This window comes from Rhipicephalus microplus, unplaced genomic scaffold (genome assembly GCF_043290135.1).
Source record: "Rhipicephalus microplus isolate Deutch F79 unplaced genomic scaffold, USDA_Rmic scaffold_42, whole genome shotgun sequence".
NCBI lineage: Eukaryota > Metazoa > Arthropoda > Arachnida > Ixodida > Ixodidae > Rhipicephalus > Rhipicephalus microplus.
This window is the reverse complement of record NW_027464615.1, coordinates 816,476-841,953: the sequence shown is the minus strand read 5'-3', so window position 1 is coordinate 841,953 and position 25,478 is coordinate 816,476. Positions and strand designations below refer to the sequence as shown.

At 44.9% G+C, this 25,478-nt stretch overlaps 1 protein-coding gene across 4 annotated transcripts in view; it reads right to left on the bottom strand.

The window, feature by feature from the left end:
- Positions 1 to 25,478, bottom strand: part of LOC119167346 (Connector of kinase to AP-1) — a 114,601-nt gene that overhangs the window by 24,073 nt on the left and 65,050 nt on the right. Inside the window, exons 3-11 of one of the 4 annotated variants that reach the window (XM_037418811.2) lie at positions 24,026 to 24,108; positions 22,992 to 23,070; positions 18,928 to 19,137; positions 16,690 to 16,818; positions 14,960 to 15,035; positions 14,473 to 14,602; positions 12,392 to 12,541; positions 8,508 to 8,849; positions 582 to 700 (exon numbers count right to left, since the gene is read on the bottom strand). In XM_037418811.2, the coding sequence (XP_037274708.2) occupies positions 582 to 700; positions 8,508 to 8,849; positions 12,392 to 12,541; positions 14,473 to 14,602; positions 14,960 to 15,035; positions 16,690 to 16,818; positions 18,928 to 19,137; positions 22,992 to 23,070; positions 24,026 to 24,108 (1,318 nt within the window). The remainder of the gene's footprint in view (positions 1 to 581; positions 701 to 8,507; positions 8,850 to 12,391; positions 12,542 to 14,472; positions 14,603 to 14,959; positions 15,036 to 16,689; positions 16,819 to 18,927; positions 19,138 to 22,991; positions 23,071 to 24,025; positions 24,109 to 25,478) is intronic. The other 3 variants (XM_075884679.1, XM_075884678.1, XM_037418812.2) reach the window with 3 other exon arrangements.

The window sequence follows — 25,478 nt, the reverse complement described above, 5'->3', positions numbered from 1 at the left end:
GCTGCTTTCAGTTGCTTTGATGCGAAAAGCTAGAAAAACTGTAGCCTCCGAGACGTGCATTTAAAAACAGAAAACACTCAAAATATGTCAAAATATGTCACGAGTGTCCACATCTCAAAGGCAGTGCTTTTTAGGCACGTGTGCCATTGTACGTTAGAAAACAAGGAAGGAAATGCGAACATTGCAACGTGATGGCAGAGTCACTTCGCATTCTCATTTTGGTGTCCTTGGCAATCGATCTTCTTGAAAAGACACTATGCCCACGCGCAACGGCATAATACTGCTTCTTCCTGACTTGTGCACGCAAAGGGATCATAACTTATTAAAAGATGGCTGAAAACACATCAATATTTGTTAGGAAAAATGCACTTTTTGGGCTTCGGCGCAGCGCAGCTTTCGATATAGTGAATGTCCCGCTGTGCGGGGGTTCGGTGTGCGGGTGCACCGGTCCCATACTTTTGCATGGGAAATTCAAGGGAATTTTTATTTAACCAATATTTCGATATATCCGAGTTTGATATATCCGGCATCGACTGTATATTCACTTAAACGAACAAGTTAAATATATGTGGCCCACTCACATCGTAACTGGACTCTGCCTCGTTGTTGACTGTCAGGCCTGCCAGCTCCCCCAGGCCCAGTGTTGCATCGATGGCGTCCTCGTCCACACCCGGTGCCCCCATCAGTGGCCTCCGTGGACCTGCAGGGCACGAGAACAAACAACAGCTTAGAGGCTTTTTAAAAGGCATTCCGCTGCACTCATCATCAAATGGGCATTACATATACCTAAAGGATTATTAGATAAGTTTCGCATAATATTCTACACAGCCTTCATGGGGCTAATGATACAGTCAACCAATGGTAGTTTTCAGAGGAAAAGACAAGAAAAGGGTCAATTGTGCCTGTACTTTACACCACGGCTCGCAGGTGCGACAGTGTTGCCTATTTGGCCACTAGTGCGTTTGTTCATATTCGATTGAAAAGTACTCAAGTGCTCGACCAAGTACCCTAAAATTTTACCAGCTTGTTCGCAAAACCACAGGCATTAAACCACATAACACAGATCATGATAAAAAATCAGATGTCATGGCTCCTCAAAACAGCACCTGAGCAAACAACAAAGCATAGTTTTGTCATGGCTGTCACCATGTGGTACAACATGGATACTGCCTCAAAGATGGGAGGCCCATCTTTTCTTGCATGGAAAGGGATGACTAAACAAAAATTTCAAGGCTCGTATTCGCCCAGTGTGATAATTTACACTATGTTATTAGGACAATGCCGCAAACACCATTAGGTGCTGTTAGAGGCAGAAATGTAATCACTTCTAATCACTGAACTGTCAACAAAAACTGATGAAATTAGAGGCACCCTTGCTCAAGCCTTCCTTGAGCACTTTAACAGCTCAGCTGTTGAAATAGCTTACAACTGCAGAACGCAGCCATGGACATCCTTTAAGGGGAGACACGGGTATGGGAGGACGAAAATTTTCCAGAAAACCAACTTTTGAAGTATTTCTTTTCATAATCATTAAGGTCTAAGGAAGCTGTTCCTAAAATATTATAGCCCTGTAATGCGTATTTGTCGAGTTATTGGGTCACAAAGTCAGTTTGATGACCATTTTCGCTTCCGAAACCATCTCAAAAACGGTCGAATTCAACGCCGCAGCGCGCGAGAACCGCACCAAGTAGCGCGGCCATTTTGGTCTCATTTTAAAGACGCATTTTTCTATTATCTGTTCTTAGCAGAAGAACGTTTTTCGTCTAGCAACAACGCAGCTATCGCGCATAAAGAAAAACTGAATACTCGCACATCATTGGTGCGTTTTTGTCACGTGGGGCAGTTCCCGGTTACCTATTGGACGCGAAGGGATTCGTCTGCTAGACAGCGGCGTGCAAGCCGCCATTTCGCGTAGAGGCCTAACAACGGCCATGCATTCGGTGCAATGGCAGGCGGTCATCGGAAGTTCCGGAGTGCTCATGCGTTCGGAAAAAGATGAAAACGGCGTTTGAGAGCCCGCACCTTATCACCAGCGAGACCTTCTGCCGCCGAGAACTCGGAAGAAGCAGGCTGTGCCAGCGCTATCACCGCCGCGGCACCCGTGATCGCGGACGCGATAGCAGAGTCCCAAGATCACACGAGAGCTGTGCGCGTCGACACTCCCCTGGTTTCCGACGCTGAAAAAGTGGCCATCGAGTGTCGTGCGAGCGATGTTCTGCAAGATCTTTCATCGAAGTCTGCCACAAAACGCAAGCGGTCTTTTTTTCGAGACTCGGATGGAGCCGCAACACCTGGTACGCCGTTCACCGTCGTTAGCTTAGAGTTGGTCAACGAACTTCTTCAGTGTATGAAGTGCGGTGTGTGTGGTGGGCCTGGCAGAATCTCCAAGGAAGACCGCGAATATGGCATAGCCGCGAAACTAGTTCTCACATGTGACGAGTGTGGTAAACTGAGGACCGTATGGAGATCACCGAAAGCAGGGGGGGACACAGCGCACGGCCCCTTCGAAATTATCGTGCTCGCGGTTCGCGCTGCAATGAGCACAGGAAACGGGCAAACTACGCTCAACGATATTTTTTCCGCCCTAAATATTTCACGGAGAGGCCTGCACACCAAGACATACCAGGATTATGTGAAATCGAAAATGAACCCTGCTGCGCAGAAGGATGCCACGCGCGTTATTGACGACTGCGCGAGCACCGTGAAGACGATGTATTCCGAACTCAACTATGGAAATCCTCGAAATATCGCCGTTTCCTTTGATGGGACTAGGCTTACCAGGGGCCACTCATCCCATATTTGTGTAGGGACCATGATTGAACTATTCACGGGTTATGTGCTCGACTTCGTCGTCCAAACGAACTTTTGTTTGGGCTGCCAGCTAGGGCCGAAGGAGGACAACCCAAGGTATACCGAGTGGCTAGCTGATCACACTTGCCAAAAGAATACCTCCAGTAAGCCAGGACAAATGGAGGTGGAAGCAGCACAAATTTTATTTGGCCGCTCATTGGAGAGACATGGGCTCCGCTACACAACCATGTTGTGTGATGGAGACAGCCGGCCCTTCAACAGTCTGCAGGAGGCACAGGTATATGGCTTCTAGCCAATAGAAAAAGAGGACTGTGTCAACCATGTGCATAAGCGCATGGGCACAGCACTTCGAAACCTCCTGCAAAAACAAAGAGCCGAAGAAAAGCTAAGCCTTGGCGGCAAGGGCAAACTGACAGGCGAGCTGGTCACAAAGCTCACGTCATAATATGGATGGGCTTTACAAAGCAACCAAGGAAGCATTGAGGCCATGAATGATGCTGTCTGGGCAACCTTTTATCACGTATCATCTACTGATGCAAGCCCTCAGCACTCTCACTGCCCAACTGGTGAAGAGTCATGGTGCAAGTACAACAAGGCTGTTGCCAAGCAGGAGACTCCTCCGAATCATCGCTACAACCTGCCGGAGTATGTGGTTGATGCCTTGTGGCCTATTTATTACACGCGCCTCTCTGACAAGAAATTGCTGGAGCGTTGTCAGCGAGGCAGAACACAGAACCCAAACGAGAGCCTGCACTCCGTCATCTGGTCGCTCGTGTCCAAAAACAAACACTCATCGCTTTTCACCATTGAAGCTGCTGTGGCCGAAGCTGTCGCAAGGTTCAACGCTGGCAAAGGGAAAGCAGATGCCGCCATATTGAAGGAGCTGCACCTGCAGCAGAGCGTTGTGGCCGCTGAAAGATGCTCAGAAAAGGACAGGCGCCGACTAGTGGCATCGGAGAAGAAGCATGAGCATGCTGAAAACTTCAAGCATGCCATGAAAAGAAAGCGCACCAAGGAGAATGATGATTACATTCTTGGTGGCTTCTAACATGGTTAATACACCGATTCACACCTTTTCTTGTTAAATATAAGTGCTCAGCATGTTCAAAAACTTCTTTTCTCGTTTTCTCAAAACAACATTTTTCATCACACCCTAAGCCATTGCCCACAGTATCTTTTGATGTAGCAGTCGGATTTTTATAATTCTTGCAGCATTTGAAAGCTTATGAATTCATTAGTGCACGAAAGCCAAAAAAATGTAATATTTTTATTTACAATAGTGATTTAATTAGCAACAAACTTAAGCAACAGTTTCTGATTTCTAATGAGTATACTCGTTAAGGCCATAACTCTGGTACCAATGAAGCTAAAAATAAAATGACGGTTTTGTTGCACTCCCTGGCCTTCATGGAATGCTGTCATATCAAATTTGTAGCAATATTTTATGAGGAAGATGTCAAAAGGCTGGGCAGAATGCAAGTTTATGTAACAGTCAATATTTAAAAATCTAAAAGTGATAGCAAAAAACTAATTGCATATTTGTTTTCAGCTGTGAAAAATACATATTGTATTAAAATTTCAGCTGGAAATACTGAAAATTAAAAAAAAAAAAATTTTCAGACCAGTGTCTCCCCTTAAGTACTCATGCAGTGAACTTGACACTGCTTCTCCCAGAAACTGTAGCTGGAGACTTTCGTTAGTGCGTCGCAAATAGTTCTCCATAGATTGGAATTTTTAGCATGTTGTCAACACACGCAAAAAATAAAATTACACATCGAAGTAACAAAGCAAGAAGTTTATGGTCTGTTATTAATCAAAGAAAGTGTATGACGTGTTTAAAACAGAAAAGCGAGCAAATTGGTGCACTGCTCAAGAAGTTGCCCAAGTGCCCAACTTAACGCACACCTAGGCACCCAAATGACCCAAAGTCAGTGTTCATGTGTCGAAACACTTGCAATCAATATCTCACCAGAAGCTTCGAACCACAGTCACAGTGGCACAATTTGTGTGCAAGTTACTCCCAACTGCATATGTTGATGTCGCGGAACTGTCAGCTTTACGAATGACACGTACTACACTTTTCTTCCCCATTTCATATAATGCACTAAGAAAAATTGGCTCTCACACAGCATTATTATCTTCCACATTGCATATAATGCACTGTCTTGAGGAGAGATGCTCCTTGAAAAACCTTTTTTACAAATATTTGTGACAGCTCAATGAAACTTTCACTGTTTATAGAGTTTGATCTCCTCTTTTCAAATATGCTTTCACTTTTTTGATAGCTCATTTAGTTACTTTTATAGATCATGCGTTTGTAAAAAACAATGCTTTTTTGCGCAAGCTTAGGCAACAATAGTAAGCACAAGAAAGCTCTAAAAAATAGCAAATGTTCTTAATGAATTGAAATTTAATAAAGCAAAGAAACATCGTGTAACACATGTGTGCTGGCCTAGAAAAAATTCTAATGCCGTGTTTCAGTTTTACCATACTCAAAGAACAAGCTTTTGAAACTATCTAGCTGTTCATGCTTTGTAGACCTCTAAAATTTGCTTATTTGAACTTAGGACATGTTAAACATTAAGCATGCCAAGTTTTGTTGCAATCCGACTTCATAAAGCGTACATATTTTAGTGCTACAACTATAAAAATGCTGAAAAATGAGGAGCTGAGAAAAACAGGTTTGAAAGTTAAAAAACATGTTTAATTCTATATCTGCAACCGATCTGCACAAAATTCACAGAGAATGTCACCAAGGCTCTCTGGAAAGAGTTCACAGTTTTAAAAGAATCCAGCACCATACGTTGGACCCTCATAGTCCCTGCGAGCTGCCTCCTCTAAGTGGGATTTTTTTTGCGGTACTGTAACGATGGACATTTGCTTTGGCTGTGACCTTTGCCATCATGCTAAAAATGCGCCTCTTGTTGGTGTCCTTGCTTAGAGAAAGCTATTCCTCAGACGGGAGAACTCCAAGTTCTTGAAGCACCTCCTCAAACACAGAGTGCCCACGGTTGAACCAAAGAACAGCGATTGCTGTCGTTGTTTCAACCACGGTTCTTGTCCCAAATTTTGTTTTTGGGCACGAGAGCCATATTTTGGTGTTGATCGATTCAGCTGCGTTTTGTGCCTGTCCTTTCATGCAACGCTGAAGCAGCTTTTCTTCTGTCAGTCTTTTGTGGACTGGCAGCATTGCCTTGCCTTGGGAAGGAGTCAGGATGGGAGTGTGGGGTGGTGCTGGTTCACCCAGTGTTTGTGCTCGCTAGTGCTTGCACCAAGACACATCACCGTCTGGGCAAAAATAGTGACTCCCGGCACTATCCCTTGAGCAAGAGTAAGTAGGATGCCCAGACAGCACAATACATGTTGCAAACACTGCCTCGGTTACTTGTGATTGCCACGTGAAAATAGCCTTGCAGCTTGTGAATTGTTGCGTCCTTCAGCTTCTGCCCTCTTGGTGTCTTCAATTTTTGGAGAGCTGTTCCAAGTTTTGGCGACATGATTCGTGCAGTCCTCCTCTTAACACAGGAACACCTTCACATACAAATTCAGTTCTGACACAGCAGGATATGCTTTGCTGTCCCCATCAGAAAGAAACGTGAACTGCAAAAGTGTGGTGCAGGAATCCAATCTTTTCCATGTTTTTGCCATGTTCCGTCCAACATGACTACATCTGACGATTCGCCATCCTCGGCAGTCAGCTGTCTTGCTTGTGTGATGTTTTCAGCGGCGACTTTCATGGCGGCTGTGTGCACTTTTTTAGCAATGGCCGTGAAGGTCTTATGATGCACTGGTTTTGTAACGCCAAGGATCACGCAAAACCGCACAAGCTAATCACATCCGATGCCGATTGCACGCACTGCGACCACTGACTTCACATTCACGGCGAAACTATCCCGTGCGCTGCCGCTGACATATGTATCCTCTCTTTCACTGCATGGCGCAGACACGCGGTTCGGCATGTACGTTGATGAAACGACAGTTGTAGCACATGCGTCATTTCAGCAATGAAGTTCTAAAAACAATGCCAGTCCTTTTCGTCTATATGCCGATTCTCGAACAGACAGCTCACACCGCCGGCAGTTAGGGCATACTGCACCGCTGACGAGGTTCCGCATCAAGTCAATCTCGCAAATAAATGTGCTACCGCTGTCACGTTGACGCTCGCTTTTGTCGTTGAACATCTTAATTTCTCTTTCGGAAGCACTGACGAAGTCATTGACGCTATGGATGAAGGTAGGATAATCCAAATCAGGTGCTTCGTCGTTGCCGGGGCTAGGCCTAGCAGCAGACGAACCTCTCCGCTTGCCTTTGGTGCGCCTTCCCTTGAACACTGGTGCTCAACTTACGTGAACAACAGTCACGTTTTCGCCGGCATGCATCGGCCCCATGGCGGAGAAAAAGCAACTCAGGCAGTTGTTTTTGCCATCCCGTCTCTGTAAAAACAAGAAAACGAAGAAAGAGCGCTCGGATGAACGTCCGAATGCTAGCAACCAATGGCGGTGCTGGAATCGTGTAACGTGACTTAAAAGACAGACTTGCCACGTTGGAATGCAGTGGGGAAAGAATTTTTTGTTGTTGTTGTATTTTAAGCGAGGATGCCACACTGCCGAAGTGGGCTTTTGGAAGGGAGGGTTAGGCCTACATACCCGCGAAATTTCAAGAGCCGGCGATGCCACAGAACGGAGTGCCGCGTGCGTGCAATCGGGTAATTTTCGCACTTTTGCGAGCTACCGCGAGTGCTTTATTGGTATTTTTCGATAACTTCTAGTTGATTCTCAGCTTTTATTTTTTAACATATTAAGAATAAGGCTTGAAGGAATACAAAACGCAACAAAATACAAAATTGACTTTCTCAAAAATTGAAGCTTTGACCCACATCTCCCCTTGAAAAAATTGCATCTCACACAGCATTATTCACAACACCATTTCTTCCAACTGGAAGAACTTCAATAAGCCACTGTTAAAAAGTTTTCATATACCACTCCCACCAGAGGAGGCTGTTGGGCAGAATGAAGGAAAAATATGGGCGGCAGTGTCACGCGGCAACCTTGAAGCCTAGTCATCGAAAATTCAAGGGAGAAACTGGCCTTCGTCATGTGATAAGCAAGCGCTATCATTTCTCGCATCGCTTTGGCTATGTCTGTTGTAGCAAGAGAATTTCCTGTGAATACACTAGAGGAAACTCTCACACTAGTGTCTACGAGAGCTGCAAGGCACAGCGCTTCGGCCAGCATGGGAATGATACACGGATTTGTCTGATCATTCTTTTGGCTTCGTTTGGCTTCGCATGGCTTGGAGCCACTTCGTCACGAGACGAAGATCAGCAGTTGCACATAATCACATCAACTTTTTAGCCTCACCAATTCAAATCGCGTCACAAAGTTCACAACCGTCGTTCTTTTGTTCGAAACAAAACCAAAACACGGCAATAAACAAAGCCATAAGTGCATTCGAAGCTCGCAAGCGCGAAAACTGGGCAAACTTGTGCACTACCCATCATTCCCATGGTGGCTAAATGATTGCAGCGCCAGAGTTCCCTCTACTCAATTTGGGGGAATAATTTGGCAGTGGCGTCCCAATTCCAACCAACAAACACCGCAACACTGGTCAGGGCTGCATCAAAGGAAGCTGGCTTGCTCCCTCCTAGATATTTTTTTTTCTTTCCTCCATGCTGTTGAAGACCCAGCGAGACCTACCGGCGTTGTCGGCCTCTTCCAAAAAGGCGCTGTAACTGGCGATGCGCGCAGCGATGGGCTGCCGACCCCCCAACTGTCCGTTCACGACAATGTCGCCCGACGCCACCATACCGAAGGTCGTGGACGAAGGGGAGGTGGAGGACAGGTTCTGGGAGGCCGAGGAGGACGGCACCGCAGGAGGCGGGGCCGAGGGGGCCGAAAAAGCCGGGATGCGAGGCAGCGGGTTCGTCACAAAGGCAAAGGGGGGGTTGCCCCCCTGCCCGCCCTCGTTGGAAGAAGCGGCGGCCGTGCCGGGTGTCGACAGCGAAGCCAGCATCGCTTGCAAGGCAGACCGCTTGGGTCCTAGGGTGGCAGTGGCAAGGAGGGAAAGGAGTGCAAGGAGGAGAAAGAAAAAAACATGCAAGAAGCACAAGGTCATGCAGGCTGTCTTCTCTCCCACCAAAAATGGGCACACCCAAATGAAGAGAGAAGCATTCAAACTATACCATGCAGTGCACACTAAACAATAAAATGCCTTCTGTGATAAATCGCACATGTCGTGAAAAGTACATGCAACATTTGGCTGCAACAGAGCAAGCAATTGAGATGTGTGGCCTTGTATGCCAGCCAGAACAAGCTTTGCAAGAGTGTTGTCCCCTGCTACAAGCAGAGCGGGCCTAACAGACAAACAAGAACCATCTCAATTGCACCTCCCTAGTGTGGCAGAATGTTTTTCCTCTGGATCTAACAGTCTAAAAAAATAAAAGTAGATAACATGAATAAAGAAAGTTCCAAAATAGCCACATTGCTGTACCAAAAAGGCAATGCCAACAAGGCTATGCAGCGATCTCCTGATAAGTGCTATGTGGACCCATCTAGGTGTACTCAACATAAAGCATGCAGGGCAATCACTCCTTGCAGCTGGCAAAATGCAAGTGCTATTTAACAGGCATGGCAAGCGCAGGTATCCCTTAAGCACTACTACAGTCACCTACACATTATTATAGTGAGCAAGCCACACTTCATAAACCAGTAACTACAGCAAGAGATTTGTCGGAAAACCAAAGCCACTTCACACATGACACGAAAACCGCTGAGCATCCAACTGACCACCACTTCCATCGCAATGACACTGCTTGGAAGGTGCGCCACCATCCCCATGCTAAAAAACTTTTTTTTACATTGGGTTCCACGAATGTGCCATGGCAGCTAAACATTACCATAACCTACATCCCCAGCGGCTTTGGTTTTTTTTACAATGCCTCATGAGATGCGATAGCTGCATGCACCTAGAGCAAATGTGCACGTGTTCATTGTATTTCTAAAACCATATGCAACTCTGATAGTGCAGAAACAAGAGGCTACAACACTAGTGACTGAAATTGGTGCAGTAGATAAGCAATTAATTGGTGCATCAGAGCAACAAAACGTGCAGCAGTGTAAATCTAGTGCACACTAGATCAAGGTTCCACAGCAGCAGCTTATTTAACGCTGACAGGTTGATGTGGCCCACAAAATTAGGCTTGTGCGAATAATGAAATTTAGGTTCGAAGTGAATAGCGATTTTCATTCAATAATTTCGAATCGAATTCAAATGGTATACATGACAAATAAGGAAAAATGGGCATATTTATCAAGACCTAACTAACCTGCCCAATATCTTTTTAAAATTGAAATAATGTCTCTATGCAAATGCCTTCTCTTTTTTCGTTCAAAGGAAGCAGAAAGTACTTTGAGTAGTAGCAGGATTTGACTTTCGGTAGGAATGAAGTGACAACTTGTAAAATACATAAGATTTTAAAATTTATTATAAATAGAACACGCAAACCCTTACACAACTTGAATAAAAAAAATGACGAATTAATTTAAGGGTGATATGCCCATTTATAGGTGATATGCCCTGCAAAACTTTTTCAAGTAGCCATGGAAGAGACTCACTAAAGAAATGGTATGAAAATTTTTAGAATCCGTCCAGTACGAGCAGAGTTGCAAAGATTTGTAGCATGTTGCAATTGCATTCTCTCCTCTCGTCCCGAAAAAAGCGCTGGAAACTAAACAAGGAGGAATGACGCGGGGAAAGAAAATATGTCACGTGCGCCTTGTGACCTTGAGCATTTTTCTTTGTTCTCCGGATACAGGGCTTTTCAATGTGCGATTGCGCACGTACACGTGGACAAGTGGCGGCCTCCCACGGCGGCCCCAGTTAACGACCAAGCGTGCCATGCTCAAATCAGGCTATAGCCGATACAACAGCTGCAATAAGTGATTTTTGAGCATGTGGCGTTATTTTCTGGGAGAAGAGAGCAATCTTTAGCAGACTGAGAACTTATGGTGAATTGCAGGCCACGTGCTGCACGATGTTTGGCTCACGTGTTCTTGGTAGCGAACATCATCAATGGCCACCAATAGGCAGCGTTTTCTGACCATGCTCAAAAAGTGTTGTAGGGCCTTTTTAATTGTGTAGTAAGGCTTCACGGCAAGGCGCATTTCCCCTGGGTTGATGCTTTCACGGCTTAGCACACCTACACTGCAGTGAAACCACTTTTACAAGCACTTACATGCGGATTAATTTACACCTATTCATTCATTGCGAATACTTTGAAATTTTCAATAATATAAATTTGAATTGAAGCAAATTCGAATACTCTACTATTCATTCAAACATTCTGAGCATTCGAATATTCGCACAAGCCTACACAAAATTAACTTCAATACTACACAATTATTTGTATTTCAGCTATTTCTAGCTTATGCGGTGTGCTGCATTATTTCCCCCATATGCTCATATACTCTGGGCAACCACAAACAATGCCAAGGCAAGTTTCTGTGCCAGCTTTCACTTCAAATTCATAATATATCAGCCTTCCACAACTAGGCAAAAACATTACAAAATGTAAAAGGAAGAATGCCAATACTAAATCAATCTGAAACGAATGCATTCTCGTCTGCGACTGTCCATACATGGACAGCATCTATTTGGGCAATCATAAAAACACTACCTCATCGTGTGCTTTACTGCAAAAAGAGCACGGCAGCAGATGCAACAGAAACATGGTGGAAACTTGATCACCTTGGCGTAGTTTGGGTATCGTTTTGCAATATGAGAGTGCATCGGTGCATACATTCAAGCATTGCAGATTCTGTTATCCAGAGGCATAGCAGCCCAGTAAGCGCAAGAGGCCACAGTACATACATGCAAAGCAACATTCCTGTGATGCGATGAGGGAGGACAGGCGAGGTTGAAGAGAGAAGAACGAAGGAAGTGCACATAGACGAAGTGGAACAAACATTTTCGGAAGGAGCTCCTCACTTCAGAAATCCAACCTCGACACTTAAGAATGTTTGGATTTTGAGTGCAAATCGCATTTTAAGGCCTTTTGATGAAACCTTGGTGCCAACAACAAACTCTACTGCGACATTAACCTTGGTATGGGCCCTCTCAGGCTCACCGATGACAATGCAAAAAATGAATAGCAAGGTGGAGTGGCATTTGCAAAAGCAGATGCACAGAAAGTATGGACACTTACTGTTAGCATCACAACGAACCACTATGATTGGCCCATACAGTGCAGTACACCCATCTTGTATAAATTGGTGAAAATTTTACTGATGCCGGTAGAGGAAATCTTGGAACAAAAGAAGATCAAAGTTGAGGACAAAAGACAAAGAAGAAGGAGTCCTAGAAAATCCTAGAAGAAGCTGACGCAATTACAGTAGACAAGGCTGCAGACAATGGCAACTAGCAGCCGACAAATCAAAGCCAACACCATGGAATTTGAAGGAAAGAGAGGTACGAGATGGACATCGGGAAGCGAGAGACGATAAGAGGACTTAGACCGAGTGTTACGGAAAGGACTGCCAACGGCGACACGTGGCGGAGGCCCAGGGGAGTTGAGCCGACTTACTCTGGGATGAGACGGGTGCGCTCGTGCCCTTGCGACCTCGGCGCTCTCGCCGGTACTCCTCGACCAGCTGGTTAATGAGCTGTGGATCGGCACCCCACCGCTGCGCCATTTCTTCCTCATCCTCCTCGTCGTCGTCCACGGCACAACCGTCTGGAGGCACCCCACCCATCAGGGCCACAGCACAAAAACACGCACACAAAGCAACGCACCAGCGCATGATGTCGGGCGGCTGGTCTAGGATAATTTTTTTTTCCAATACAGACAGCAGTCATCCTAACCTGTTTTAAACTGCTGTCGCAATTTGATTACATCTCACATCTTCACTTTTGGATCCAGGCGGAATGGCCATGACAGTTAATTTTTCATGCGTGGTAATCTGACAAAACTGCACCAGTGCATCATAACTTTCTACTCAGACATGCATTTCCCAAGATTTTTCTACCAATGCCAAATGACCTCAGGTAAAGCATTCCAGGTGCATTTTATAGCTGTACGTAAAGCTCGGAGCTGCCTTTTAAGCTTTCAACATGTTATTATAGGCAGTATTAGAACACCCCCAATGTCCAATATCACGATTTCATAAGCCCCACGACAAAGTAATAGATTAGACTTGTCCAGTCCAGAGGGTGCCCCTTCTTGAGTATTAACGGGGCAGTGGACTCACTAGGCTAACATTCGTCAAAGGTCGACACAGGCAAAAAAGTTTATTACTAACCCCAAAGTACGATTTTTTCTAGTCGGTCCTACACTATCTAACCTGTGAAGATATGGCCCATTCCCTCAACTTTTGCATTTGTTCCCAAGTTGCATACCTCCATATCTTACAGCCACTAGAATTTGCCGATAAAGTAACTGAGACATGTTCATTTTTCTAAAAATGTGCCAAGCAATACAGAGCATCAACGAAAAGCTTAGTTCAGGTCCATCGAAGCTACACTGGCCCATCTAATATAGCTCTGCACAAAGCTATATTAATGCCACAGGTGTAAACAGTTTGCACTTAATGCTTTCGCCATCACTTTCATCATCCGTTTCTTCATTGCCCGGCCTGCTACAATATCAGGCAGAAGTCTCTAAAAAAGTGACACAAGTGCATTTAGGTGATGCTTGCATATGGCTGATCTTTCGCTACAGGCCCTGCCTGTGCGTCGCATATGTTTTACTACACTGAAATCCTCACTGAATATGTTGGTACTGCCCAGCGACTTCATTATGTAAAACTTTTCTATATGCAAAGTTAAACTAAACCCTGCGCTAAACAGTGCAGGTACCAATAACCCCAACAAACTATGCCCCCAGTACATAGCCCAGCAATAACCAAGTGACACGTTATGAAGCATGTACTGACCCGAATCCACTAATGACGTGTAGCATACATTTGGAGTGGTTGACAACAACATTACACGGAAATGTCACAATTACAATGCAACATAATAGGGTTTGGTCCACTGGTAAATAATATGCCCCTATTGTGAAGCACTATCAATCCAAAACTGCCTCACACAGCCCACAATACAAAAAACACAACAAAAATCCACTCGTGTTCACTTCATGATCCTCAATAGATACTACACGACTGTGCTCAATCCACAAAGTAAATCTGTTCCCGTTACAAAACTAATGGATGTACACACACTCCTGCTCAGCCTTACCATTTGCAGTAGTGCATAGAACTTAATACACTTCAAAACACCTCAATACAACGAACCCAGATCTAATAAAATCAGTTATAACGAAGTAAAGGAAGAATAGTCTTGCTATATTGTGTTAGAAATAAATCTTCATAACGAATTTTCAGATATAACGAAGTCATTTTTGAGTAAGATGCAACTTTGTTATAGATAGGTCTGAGTGTACGCATAAAAACATACTAAAGGACTGTGACAAAGGATACTCGTCAGCACTAGAGAAAGAGTCGAAAATTTACAAAGTTGCTACCCAATTCTTCAAACAAATACGGTGATCCCCATGATCCTAACACTTACCGACACGGCAGACAAACTGCACTCAATCACAATGACTGTACGAGCGCAGCAGCGGAAAAGATATTGAGGATCAAGTAAGGCATCAAGCCATCTCACCCCACTCGGAACCATCGCCCTGATTGCGGCCACCTTCCCGGCCTTCCGTGGAGTCGGGCCCCAGGAAGTCAAATTCCGTTAGCACGTTTTCCGTGTCCGCTTCCCCTAGCTCGTCCCCAGATCCTAGAACCTGGGCAGAGAGAGACGAGAGATGTTTCAGCTACAATCGTATCGTTTAAGGAATAAACTCTATAAATAAATCTCTTCTTAAGGATAAAACTCAACAGCGAGACCGCGATTCTTCTCGACATTCTGAACACCTCTCATCTGCACTATCACTGTCAACTAGCAAAACGCTAAGAAAAAGCAACACAGCGATACCACAGTTCCCCAACTCATCTTCTGATCAACCCCTACTCTGATGCAGGCACACTGGTGTCCCTCTCACCTAGCTGTCGGCTGTATCAGTGCATCGCTTCAAGGGTTAAACTGTATAGCTGAAGGGTTAAGAGTTCGTTCATTTCACCAGAATGCAACCAGGACGCACCTTTGATTTTATTCGCCTGTTGTCCATCCGCTCCTCCGCCTCGTCGTCCGCAGACACCGCATCTTCCATCTCGTCACTGCACGACATCGGGGGCAACAAGAGCGCCATCAAAGGCTTCCCTCAAGCGCACATGTTTGCACACATGCAGACAGGTCCATAATTCAATGGGAACCAACTGGCCTGCAAAAAAGTTTCACTGCCCAGACCTCACTGAAAGGTCGAATGCAGTAAAACGGGCTGCTTGCTTCTTCAACCTATGTTGCGAATCTGCAAGCACAGAAGCTGCAGCTGGTGCTGGCAATATATGTATCATTTTAATCGCGGGAGGCAAAATTAATGAATGCCTTGAGCTCAGAAGGAGTTGCAAGAAAAACTGCAGACCAGTATTTCAACTTGCAACCGTCGTCACTTGTCTCAGACACGTGTGAAGAAAGATACTTTAGGGCATTCGCTCCCTTCAGAAATCAAGTGACTGAATAGTTCTTTTTCATGCATATCCCCACACATGCCACGTTGATTGATGTCCCCTCTTGCCTGGACATGCACAGAAAAGTATTTGTGGTTACTTTCCTTTCCACCACTGCGTTTGTTCAGTTGTTACTCGGACTTTGTGGTGTCATAACTTCTCGTTCGTGTATGTGTTTGCATGCCCACCGTCTAATAACATGAACTAACTTGGCCTTCTGTCATCCTGACCTGGTGCACAACTGTAGCGAAGAACACTATGCTGTGCGCACAGCCATAATTTTTAATGGTAGAGAAGCCTCGAGCCAATAATTAGTCGCCAGATTCTAAAGAACCTAAAGCCTGCCGAGCTATAAAACTTAACGATTGTGAGACTACACTCTTGCACTTTTCAGTTTTCGACTTCTGCATAAAGACAACCATGCCATGGAATCCCTAAGAGCTTCATAAATTGCTACATACAGAAACATGGCTAAGCATCAAAGTGAATTTCTCCCAGAACTTCACACCGACTATACAGCAGCTTTGCAGCCAGAGGGGGGAGAGTGTCCGTGTCCAAACCAATGAAGCAGATTTTTTGTGACCCCTTTTCGCACAGCATTGAGCTATAAAAAGGCCTGAAAGCCCAAGGTGTAACTTGTATCCAGACTACACGTTTCAGCAAGAGTACTCAAAAAGCTCTAAGGGCAGCCTTTCTGTAATGTGAGCTTCTTTCAAAGACTGCTAAGGTTTTGAAGGACTAAAGTGCCCTCTTCAACCTGCTAGCTTCAAAACAAAACACTGCCTCCAGCGATCAGCAAAACTTCTTTATTGCGTGTGGAATGAAATAAAAAAAAGATACATAAAATAGGGCAATGCCAGACAACTACCACAGATTACGACAAGGACGGTGTTGTGGACCAGCTAACAAACCTCGTCGCCAGAGTCTCGTGCATATTTCATTCCTACCATGGTGCTGCTAGGGAAACGTCCGAATGCGCAACATGCAAGTGCATCGTGTCTTTGCAATGCGTGTCTGCTATGGCTGCCAACAAATCGACGCACGACAGCGCCAATTCGAGGCTATGCGACACTTGTTTTCAAGGGTCCACCTATTAAAATATTAAAATAATCAAAATAGAAGAAAAGTAAAAAAAAAAAAACTGCAGTTGACTACACTTGAAGGTCCATACACACACAAAAAAAATGCAGCGTCTCCTTTGGTCTTCAAAAACTTCCACCTCTGGAGATTTCGCCTCTGTCGTATGGTGCAGCCGCCAGCTCACCTAAAATTGTCTTCGTCGTCCTCCATGTCCACGTTTTCTGTGGCCAGAAAGTCGAACGTCGCCAAGACCGAGGCTTCCGTGTCGAGTAGCGCGTTCTCAGCCACATTGACTATCTTCTTGCCTGGTACCCTGGTAAAAAAAAAAGAGAGGAACGGAGTGCAATTATACAAGTGTTTAGACAGAGCACAACCCTTATTTGATCATATGCGGTCACAGAGAAAGCATTTACTGCGAGGCTCAGACCAGCTGGCAATAGTGCCACACTAAAAAACGAGTCAATGCGTTGTACACTTGTGTACTGTGTCAGTAATTTAATGACAGCCAAGAGATGCACATGAATTCATGAACTAAATGCTTGAATCGCACGTCCTACGTGTTATTCGTACACCACATCCGTGGCAAAACAGTACAAAGAAACGCGCCATCGTGTTGTTTCATGCAGTGACTGCATTGCAAGACTGTGCAAATGTGATGTCATAATGGTAATACAGTGGAAACCGGAAAGGACCAGCAACATGTGCTTCGTTCAACAGGAGTTTCCTTTACTGAGAGATAAAAAAGGGTGCAGGGTTGAAATACAAAACCAATCATATGGGAGGCAACTCATGCAGACAAAATGTTGTTGAATCCCGGTACATTAGACAGTTAAAATACCACAGCGTTAATGGCAGAAATAGGCGAAACCGTGTACAGTTGAACCCCTTATTAATAGACATCATACCTGCCAAACTGGCAACAGAGAAATTCGTAAAACCCTCGAGCAGAGAAGGGAGGGTACTCTTTTATGGGGAGCGCGGCACTCTGCGACCAAAAATCGGCAAAAAAAAAAAAGAAGAAGTTTTCGTGGACCTTCTTGCGTTCCCAACATCATTGCACACCTATTTACAAAATTTCGCAGCCGAATACCATTAACTTTTATCGTTATTCAACTTTTGGACAGGAACACCAAAACGTTTCTAGCACTCTTTATAAAAGTCTTTACCGCCTTTAATTTACCGCTGCGTCAGCCACGTGCCCTCGGAGCTCATAGACCGCTATCGCATGGCCTCGACCAGAATTTTATAGGCAGCGGTTGCGACAAACTGTAGTTTTGTTTTCAATCCACATGCCTTCAAAACGAAGACGTTTTTTGCTATCTATGATCCCAACTACCGCGGTTCTGTCCACAGAGCTTACGGAAAGCAGCGCTGCTGACTGGTCGAGCGTTGGCCACGCGCACACTTTCCAAATTCTATCAGTAACGTCGTCGCCATACATGATCATGTAGAATGACCACTGTTTCGTCCCCAGCGGATGTGGAGACGACAACCACACGCACTGTAGAAGACTGTGCGTGGGCTGGTCGCCCGCGTACTTCCAAAGCTTCGAGCACGCTGCTCTTAACCAGTCTTCGTTCGACGGTTTCACACTAAAGTTCATATCACATGCCCCACATTAAAAAAAAGTGTTCAGAACATTCAAATTTCGGCCCATGGGACACATGAATTTAGCTGGGGAATTCCACGAATTCGTATCTGCCGCGGTTTTGCATCACTGAGATTTTGCGATTAACACCTCTTAAATTCATTTATAATAAAATGCGATAGGCTCGCAAAAAGCCTGGAACGGACTGACCTGCATTTTTGTCAATGCGATCAGCTCTCGCACATAAATTTCCATTTCCGGGAGATTTTCATGGCAACCGTACTATTGGAAGAAACAGTCGAAATCCGGGAGTCTCCTGGACAATGCAGGAGACTTGGCCGGTATGTGATGATGACAACACCAATACATATTGTTTTCTCTTGGTGGCGGACTATCGCACAACGCTGTTTTTGTAGCCTCCGCAACTAGGTACGGCAATGCGCCATAGGAGGCCACACTCTTTTACTAATTTATTTTTTTTATCGGAAATGAAATATTTTATGAAAAAATTTCAGCAAGATTCGTAAAATCGTAGGTGCGGTCAAAATTCATGCATAGAAAATCGGAAGACTTGGCAGGTACGATAGACGTGCATCTGCCAGCAATTCTTCTCATTGCCAGCAATTCTCATTTGTAGGAGGTGTGTCTAAGAAGCAAAGTACAACATATACATTTTCCTATAAACCACTACTTTAAACTAGGGATTCCGGTATCTCTTACTCCCATTTGTCTCTTACATCAGTGTCTTTCAAAGGGGTTTGACTGTACAAAATGTCCCTCAAACAAATATGCAACAGCAACACTAAAAGCCACGACAGAGGCAGTTGGGCGCACCTCCTCTGCGTATCCGAGGCCCGCTGCTTGATGGGTTCCCCGGGGGCCGTTCCACCAGCGCTTCCACCGTTGACGGTCGGGTGGGCGGCCTTGTCCTCGGGCGCATTCCCGGAGCCGGCGTTGGTCGCAGGTCCCAGCCCCAGAAGTGTCCGAACCCGTGCCGACCGCACGTCCAGGATGGTGTCCGTGTAGCCTATCTCTTGCAGGTACCTGCCGAGGAACATGCACAAGTTCAGTCTACGGTGGCAACTGTACCACAAGCAAAAGAACTAGTAGCCCCCTCCACCCCTGTACACCCCCGCATTCCAGTAGTTCATGATTTTACTATATACTCTGGGACAGCTCGTCCTGGCAGAGGATCAACGGCCACAGAGGCGGGCCTTCCACACAAGCTGATCACTCCACAAGAAGCACAGCAACTGATTTCAGCTCTGGTTGCAGTTTTGCTTCCTCAAAGTGGTGACCCATTTAAGAAAATATATACATAAGAAATGTAAATGGGACAAAAATTTCAATTGCACAGTGCACAGCAAACGCTCATTGATTCGACCCACATTAATTTTGAAGATCAGACTTGGGAGATATGATCCTTGGTCATGGCCACCATGTGCATGGCATCAAACTCTTGTAATTTGGCCACATTCGACCGCAACCAAATTCATTCATATCATTCTCAAAGCCTGCCCATACAAAGCACTGTAAATGTGAGAAGCAAAAGAGCGAAAATAGCGACCGCAACCAACAGACCTGAGGCAACAGTATGCATCGCCAATTTGAACAATTGGTGACCATGGCTTCGTCCACAAGCGAATCTTGCACTCGGCAGTTTCGTTTATCAATATGTGCGCAATGTCACAAAACTCAAACATGGCAGACACTGTTGAAGATGAAAAGCTTTCAGCTGTGATGGTGCACTGGCACAACACTCATTTGCTACAGTGATGAACAAACAATCAGTTGCAGGCCCTTTTACCTGCGAAACAACTACTCGCGTGCGCGTGGTGGTCGTGGCAAGTACATAATAAGGATGAGGCACAGAGGACGTCTCACAATATTTATGGCGAATTCCACTCGTCGAGCGGGAGCAAGTTTTCTTGCTCCGTGGCTGAGAATCTGCATTCTGCTGGTAGATTCAGAGCAAGTTCGCATGTTCCACCGGCAGATTAGAAGCAACTCCGTGACGGAGCGTTCTGCGTGCTCCGTCTTGCAGAGACGAATTTCGCCGCAACTCCGAGAATGCATTGCCGTCATTTTTGCAGAATCGGACCTAGCTGTTGCCTGCGACTGCCTTGAGCATTGTTTTTTTTCCCCCAAGGCAGTACCCACTGCACGAGTTTACACTACTAAAATGACATTGTTTGATGCTGTTGGTTTGCTTCTCGCTTTGAGCAACAGTGAGAGCACCAGTAGCAGCAGCGAGGACGAGCCGCACGTGCTTTCCCGCCGTGTGCGCTGCGGAAGTCTCGACTGAAGATAATCGGCCATGTCGAAGTTTTCAGGACTGGTTTGGTGACGTATGTGTAAACAACTTCCGGCGCGACCTAGGGGTGGGGCATTCACGTGTTCCACTCACACATCTGGCTTGGCGCAATCCGAGTGCTTGCTCCAGGATTTCAGCGGCCACTTCAAATCTACCAGTGGAATTTGCCATTAGACAAGGAAGTCTGGTGGCATGGTCGCAATGAGAACCAAATCGCAGGATGACGAAAATTGCGGCTTTTACACTGTTATGCAAAATAAGAACTGTACTCGCATGTTCATCAAGAAATCCAAGTTAACTAGCCTTTACTGTATATTTCAGAGCCACAATTTGTGCAGTACATCTTTCTTGTACAACTAAAGACCGAGCCTGCAGCCACACACGGACCAACACATGTCGGTGACGCCATGCTTGCTTTGGAAAGCAGGCAAGCAGAAAACGTGGTCCTAAGAAGTGGGAACTAAAATCCTTCCAAAGTGAGCAATAATATTTGCAACTTTTCGAAACTGTTTTGATCTCATAAAAAAATTTCTGCAAAAAATCGGATAATTACAAATAAGGCTAGGTCCCAATTCTTATTCCACCAGCACATGTGCATTTTAGTTCTGTAGCTTCCACAGCACTGCCAAAAAAAACTGTGCTAAAGTAAATGAAAACTGCAATGGCTTCAAGCAATTAACAGTGGTCAAACAAATGTAGCCAGAACCAGCACATTCACGCTTTCTAAACCAAATTTAGATGGATAGCGTGCTGTTCCTACATAGAACTCTCGCCACTTTTCAGTCACGAGTGAACCAGCCGCAATGAAATAGCGCTCTCTTTGGTTCAGAGCATCAGTTGGGGCCACGTGTCGATTTTCTAACAAGCGCACATTCTTGCACAGCCATATGACTGGCAAAAAAAAACTAGCGTTTTGCATGCGAGCACAAAGGGGCGCCCTCAGATCTCATAATCTTCGCGCACAGCGGCACGTTCCTTTTCCCGCCAGGACCGAGGGTTGAGACCAAGAAACCTTACGACAGCTGTTAACGGCCAATCTTGTTCTCACCCAAGCCCATTTTTGTACTAGTACTACCAAATTTTAGAGAATGTGGGGAAGGAAAAAAAAGAGAAAAGAGGAGAAAAAAAAAGTAAAGCAAGGAAATTGTAGGGAAACCGAATAGCAAGGCTACTGGCTCCAAACCCTCAGGTCAAGGATCGAAGGACCCCGCTAGCGAAGGCAGATTGTAATCACTGGGCAACCCGCTTTATGCATTCCAATTAGCTTGGTCACAAACAAAAAACGCACACACACTTGTTGAACCACTGTTTAATGCCAGTACCATAGAGTACGTTTCAATTTCTTGAGGCCCAATCAACTAGTTTTCACATAAATAGCTCAAGAATTTTACTTTATTTTAGTGTCTTAAAGAAATATATATACCTTGCATACAATATACGTACAAAAGAACAGCAGTGTTCATGAACTGAAACTGACTGAAAGATTGTGAGTTGGTAAATGCTGCTGATTAGACTGAACATGGATTGTTGAGAACCTAGAGTTGGTTTGATTGATATGTGGGGTTTAACGTCCCAAAACCACTATATGATTATGAGAGACGCTGAGAACCTAGAGTGTGTTTGCTTGTGTGTCCAATGAAAAGCTGATCTTTGGTGTTCATATTCGCTGCAACTACTTTGAAGAACCCCTCACAATCTCTATTTAAACAAAAGAATGGAAGAGTTCCGTCTCCAGCAACACCACAAAGTAACAGTGATGCCAATGGCCAGCTTCCCAAAACGCAAAAGCAACCTAATGAGAGACTTTCAAAGAAGCTCTTGAACTTTCTTCAACCATCTGCACGTTAACCTCGACAACTGGTTTTGAATGTAAAAGCTGCTACAATAAGTGTGCATCACCGTACAGGTCTTTTTCAAATTTCTATCACTTTTTTCTTTTCTCACCAGAAAGGTGGCGTTACAGCAGTGTATGAACTGCTCAGGTCTAAACTGCTTCCCGGTCATGCCTTCGCAAAAGCACAGCCTTTGAAATGTTTCTGTGTTAGCCAAAGAAACTTGTAATCCCCATGGAAGCAATGTTTCTTCCCACCAAAAGCAAATACAGAATGACGTTCGAAATGATGCAAGCAATGCTCTAAATGTGATTTAAACATCCTTGAAAGCGAGCTCACCAACAAGAATACATCTCAACTTGTCTACTCACTGTGCTCACATCTGCTCTACGAAGCCAAGGTTGTGTGCATGTAGTAAAGCTATCGTGTCTCGGAAATTTTTCTAAACATTTACCAAAATGTGCAGAGGCTCAAAGCGTGTTATTACCCCACTCCTTATTCTTTGCAACAGTCTTAATGATGTACGTATATTTTTTTTTATTTATCAAAACTGCATGGTATTGAAAATGAATCCCTTAGGCAATACCGCTCTATACATATCTGTGCCCTCACAAAAAAAAAAAGCCTTGTTGGCAGTAAGTGTCCAATGTTATGTGCTGTGCCCATGTCCGTGTGTTAGTGCTGTTTGTCTTTTTATGTGGCTCCAAATGTACCACACCACAAAAACCACACCGATCACAAGTGACACTCACTGTCTTAAAAGTTGGCGTCCTTGCCTCCACGACACGTTGCTGTTGCTCGTGATGAACAACTCGCCGTCCATGGGCTCCTCTGCAAACGGAAATGATCAGTCGAGTCTATTGCCTGTGTCCTTATGCAAAAAATTATGGTGGATGCCAAGAACAAAAGCAACTCAAGACCGCGAGCATTCACTCTAAGCAAATGAGCTGAAAAAAAAGGGGCTGGGCAAGGGAGACGGGTAATAAATTTGAACTCTGATAAGAATTTAAGCCAGACCTCCCATGTGCGAAATGAGCACACTTCCGAAATGTCACGGTGGGTACCTGGTTCAAGCTCAATAAAAAAAGTTCCTAGTGAGCAAGATTTTTCTACAGCGCTTTCTCCCCAGCGGCATCCACGAGCAGTGGAAACAGTTTTGTGCAAGTTAGGTTAAGATGCTCCTACCAACCCGTATTTTTTCAAGAAGATGCTGTCGTGGTTAGTGCTACATCCAAATACCACCCAGACCTGGTTTTACACCTCGGTACAGGTGTCGAGTTCTACTACCTCTCCAACTTGAATTAAGAAAATATGTGGGGCTAATATAAGGGGAAGATATCGTGGTCAGTGCAAGTGCACCTAAGCGACCAGCTTCCTGGTGGCGCTATCTACCCTCCCGTTACATCACTGCAATGTAAATAAGAGGTCAGTCTTTACTCTAGTCACGAGCTGGCTGGTCGTATTTTGTCTCATTCCTGGCTGTACCTTGATACGCCTGCACATTGACATATGCCCCATCCCAACAGATTCGAACACGTCCGGTTAATATTTTCATGTTCCACATTTAAAGGCAAAGGTCGAGTGTTCATTTTTTAAAGACAATCACGCCCAATGTACTAGTGATGACCTTAGGCAGCAGTCCTTTAGCGCACCAGAGCTAATGGACTGTCTGTCTGCTCGAAATTAGCAAAAGGCAAGGCAAAGATATTCTATGCGGTGAGTCTCGAGATAAGAATTTAAAATGAGCTCAACCTAGGAGATTGCGCAGCGTGCAAGTGCCCATTACCTTTGTTGACATCGTCGAAGACAGGCGCCTTCAACTCTGCGGGGTTTGGATCCGTGTCGTACTTCAGCTTGTGAGACTTGATCCTGCAGATCAAGACCATCGCCAGTTGTGCATTAGAGTACACTTGCATATGCACGCAACTGTGTAGAGTGCAGTGCTGGTACAAATGCAGTCTACGGGAAGCAACGAAGTCCTAATAATAATTGTCGAAGATTTAACGTCCCAACACCAGGATACAATAAGGGACACTAAAGTGAAGGTCGCCAAAAAATTTCTAGCACTTGAAGTTCTTTGAGATGCTCCCTAATCCAAGTACATCAGCTTCAAGCACTTTTGCCCTGTAAAAATGTGGCCGACACAGCCGGGATTTAGTCCCGCAACCTTTGGGTCAGCAGTCGAGCACCATAACCATCACTGTGGCAGGTTACAGAAATCCCATGACACAGTGCAAAGCACAGCAAATGCGCCATTGTGAATTTGTGCTGTCAGTGAACAACTTTAAGAGAGAGAGAGACAAATGCTATCTGTCTTTGCTAGGTGCACCTTGGGAGATTACCTGCCTTTTGCCCATATTGTAAACATTTAATTTAATTTGTGTGGGCTATGGTAAAAAGAATTGAAAAACATCCAACGTGGCTACTGAAAAATGAACAGCTAAAATCCTGACACTGCATCTGCATGCAGGCGCAAAGGGTGCGCCCTCAGATCTCATAATCTTCGCACACTGTGGCACGCTCCTTTTCCCGCTAAGACCGGAAGCCGAGAGCAAGCAGCCTGGTGGTGTAGCAGTTAATGGCCAATCTCGTTCCAACCCAAGCCCATTTTTGTACTTGTATGACCCAATTTTGGAGGACAACTGCAGGGAAGAACAAAAAATGAAGAAAGAAAGGAAAAGTAGAAAAGGACAATCGTAGGGAAGCCAAACAGTAAGGCTGCTTGACTCCTAACTTCCGGGTCTAAGCTCGAAGGACCCCGTTAGCGAAGGCAGATTGTAATCACTGGGCAACCACTTTGCAGTCAGCACGAGATGAGTTAAAAAAGAACCGAGAATGTGCCACGAGATTGATAGAAATAGAAGATCAAAATTTATAATGATCGCACTGAGCACGCTGTTTGCAATTTATGTAAAATACTTTTATAGTAACACAGAATGATGCCAAAAATTTTCGTGCAAAAACGGAGAAGCTTTACAACAACAATAGATACGGTATATACGGTAAAGTTACGCAAGTACACTGTTATTAAGAGTGATACATTATACTACTTGCAAATGAAGTATTTACTTATGAGGTCATTCACAATCTATGCATATTCAAAATTGTAAAAGGTAATGCTAAAAAAAAAAGAGAGGTGCAATAGTAACTAGGAAGGGGCACACCCATGGTGGACCTTTTCGTTTCTCATCACACGGTGGCTCACACAAATGCTGTTGAAAGCGCGGAAGTTCACAAGT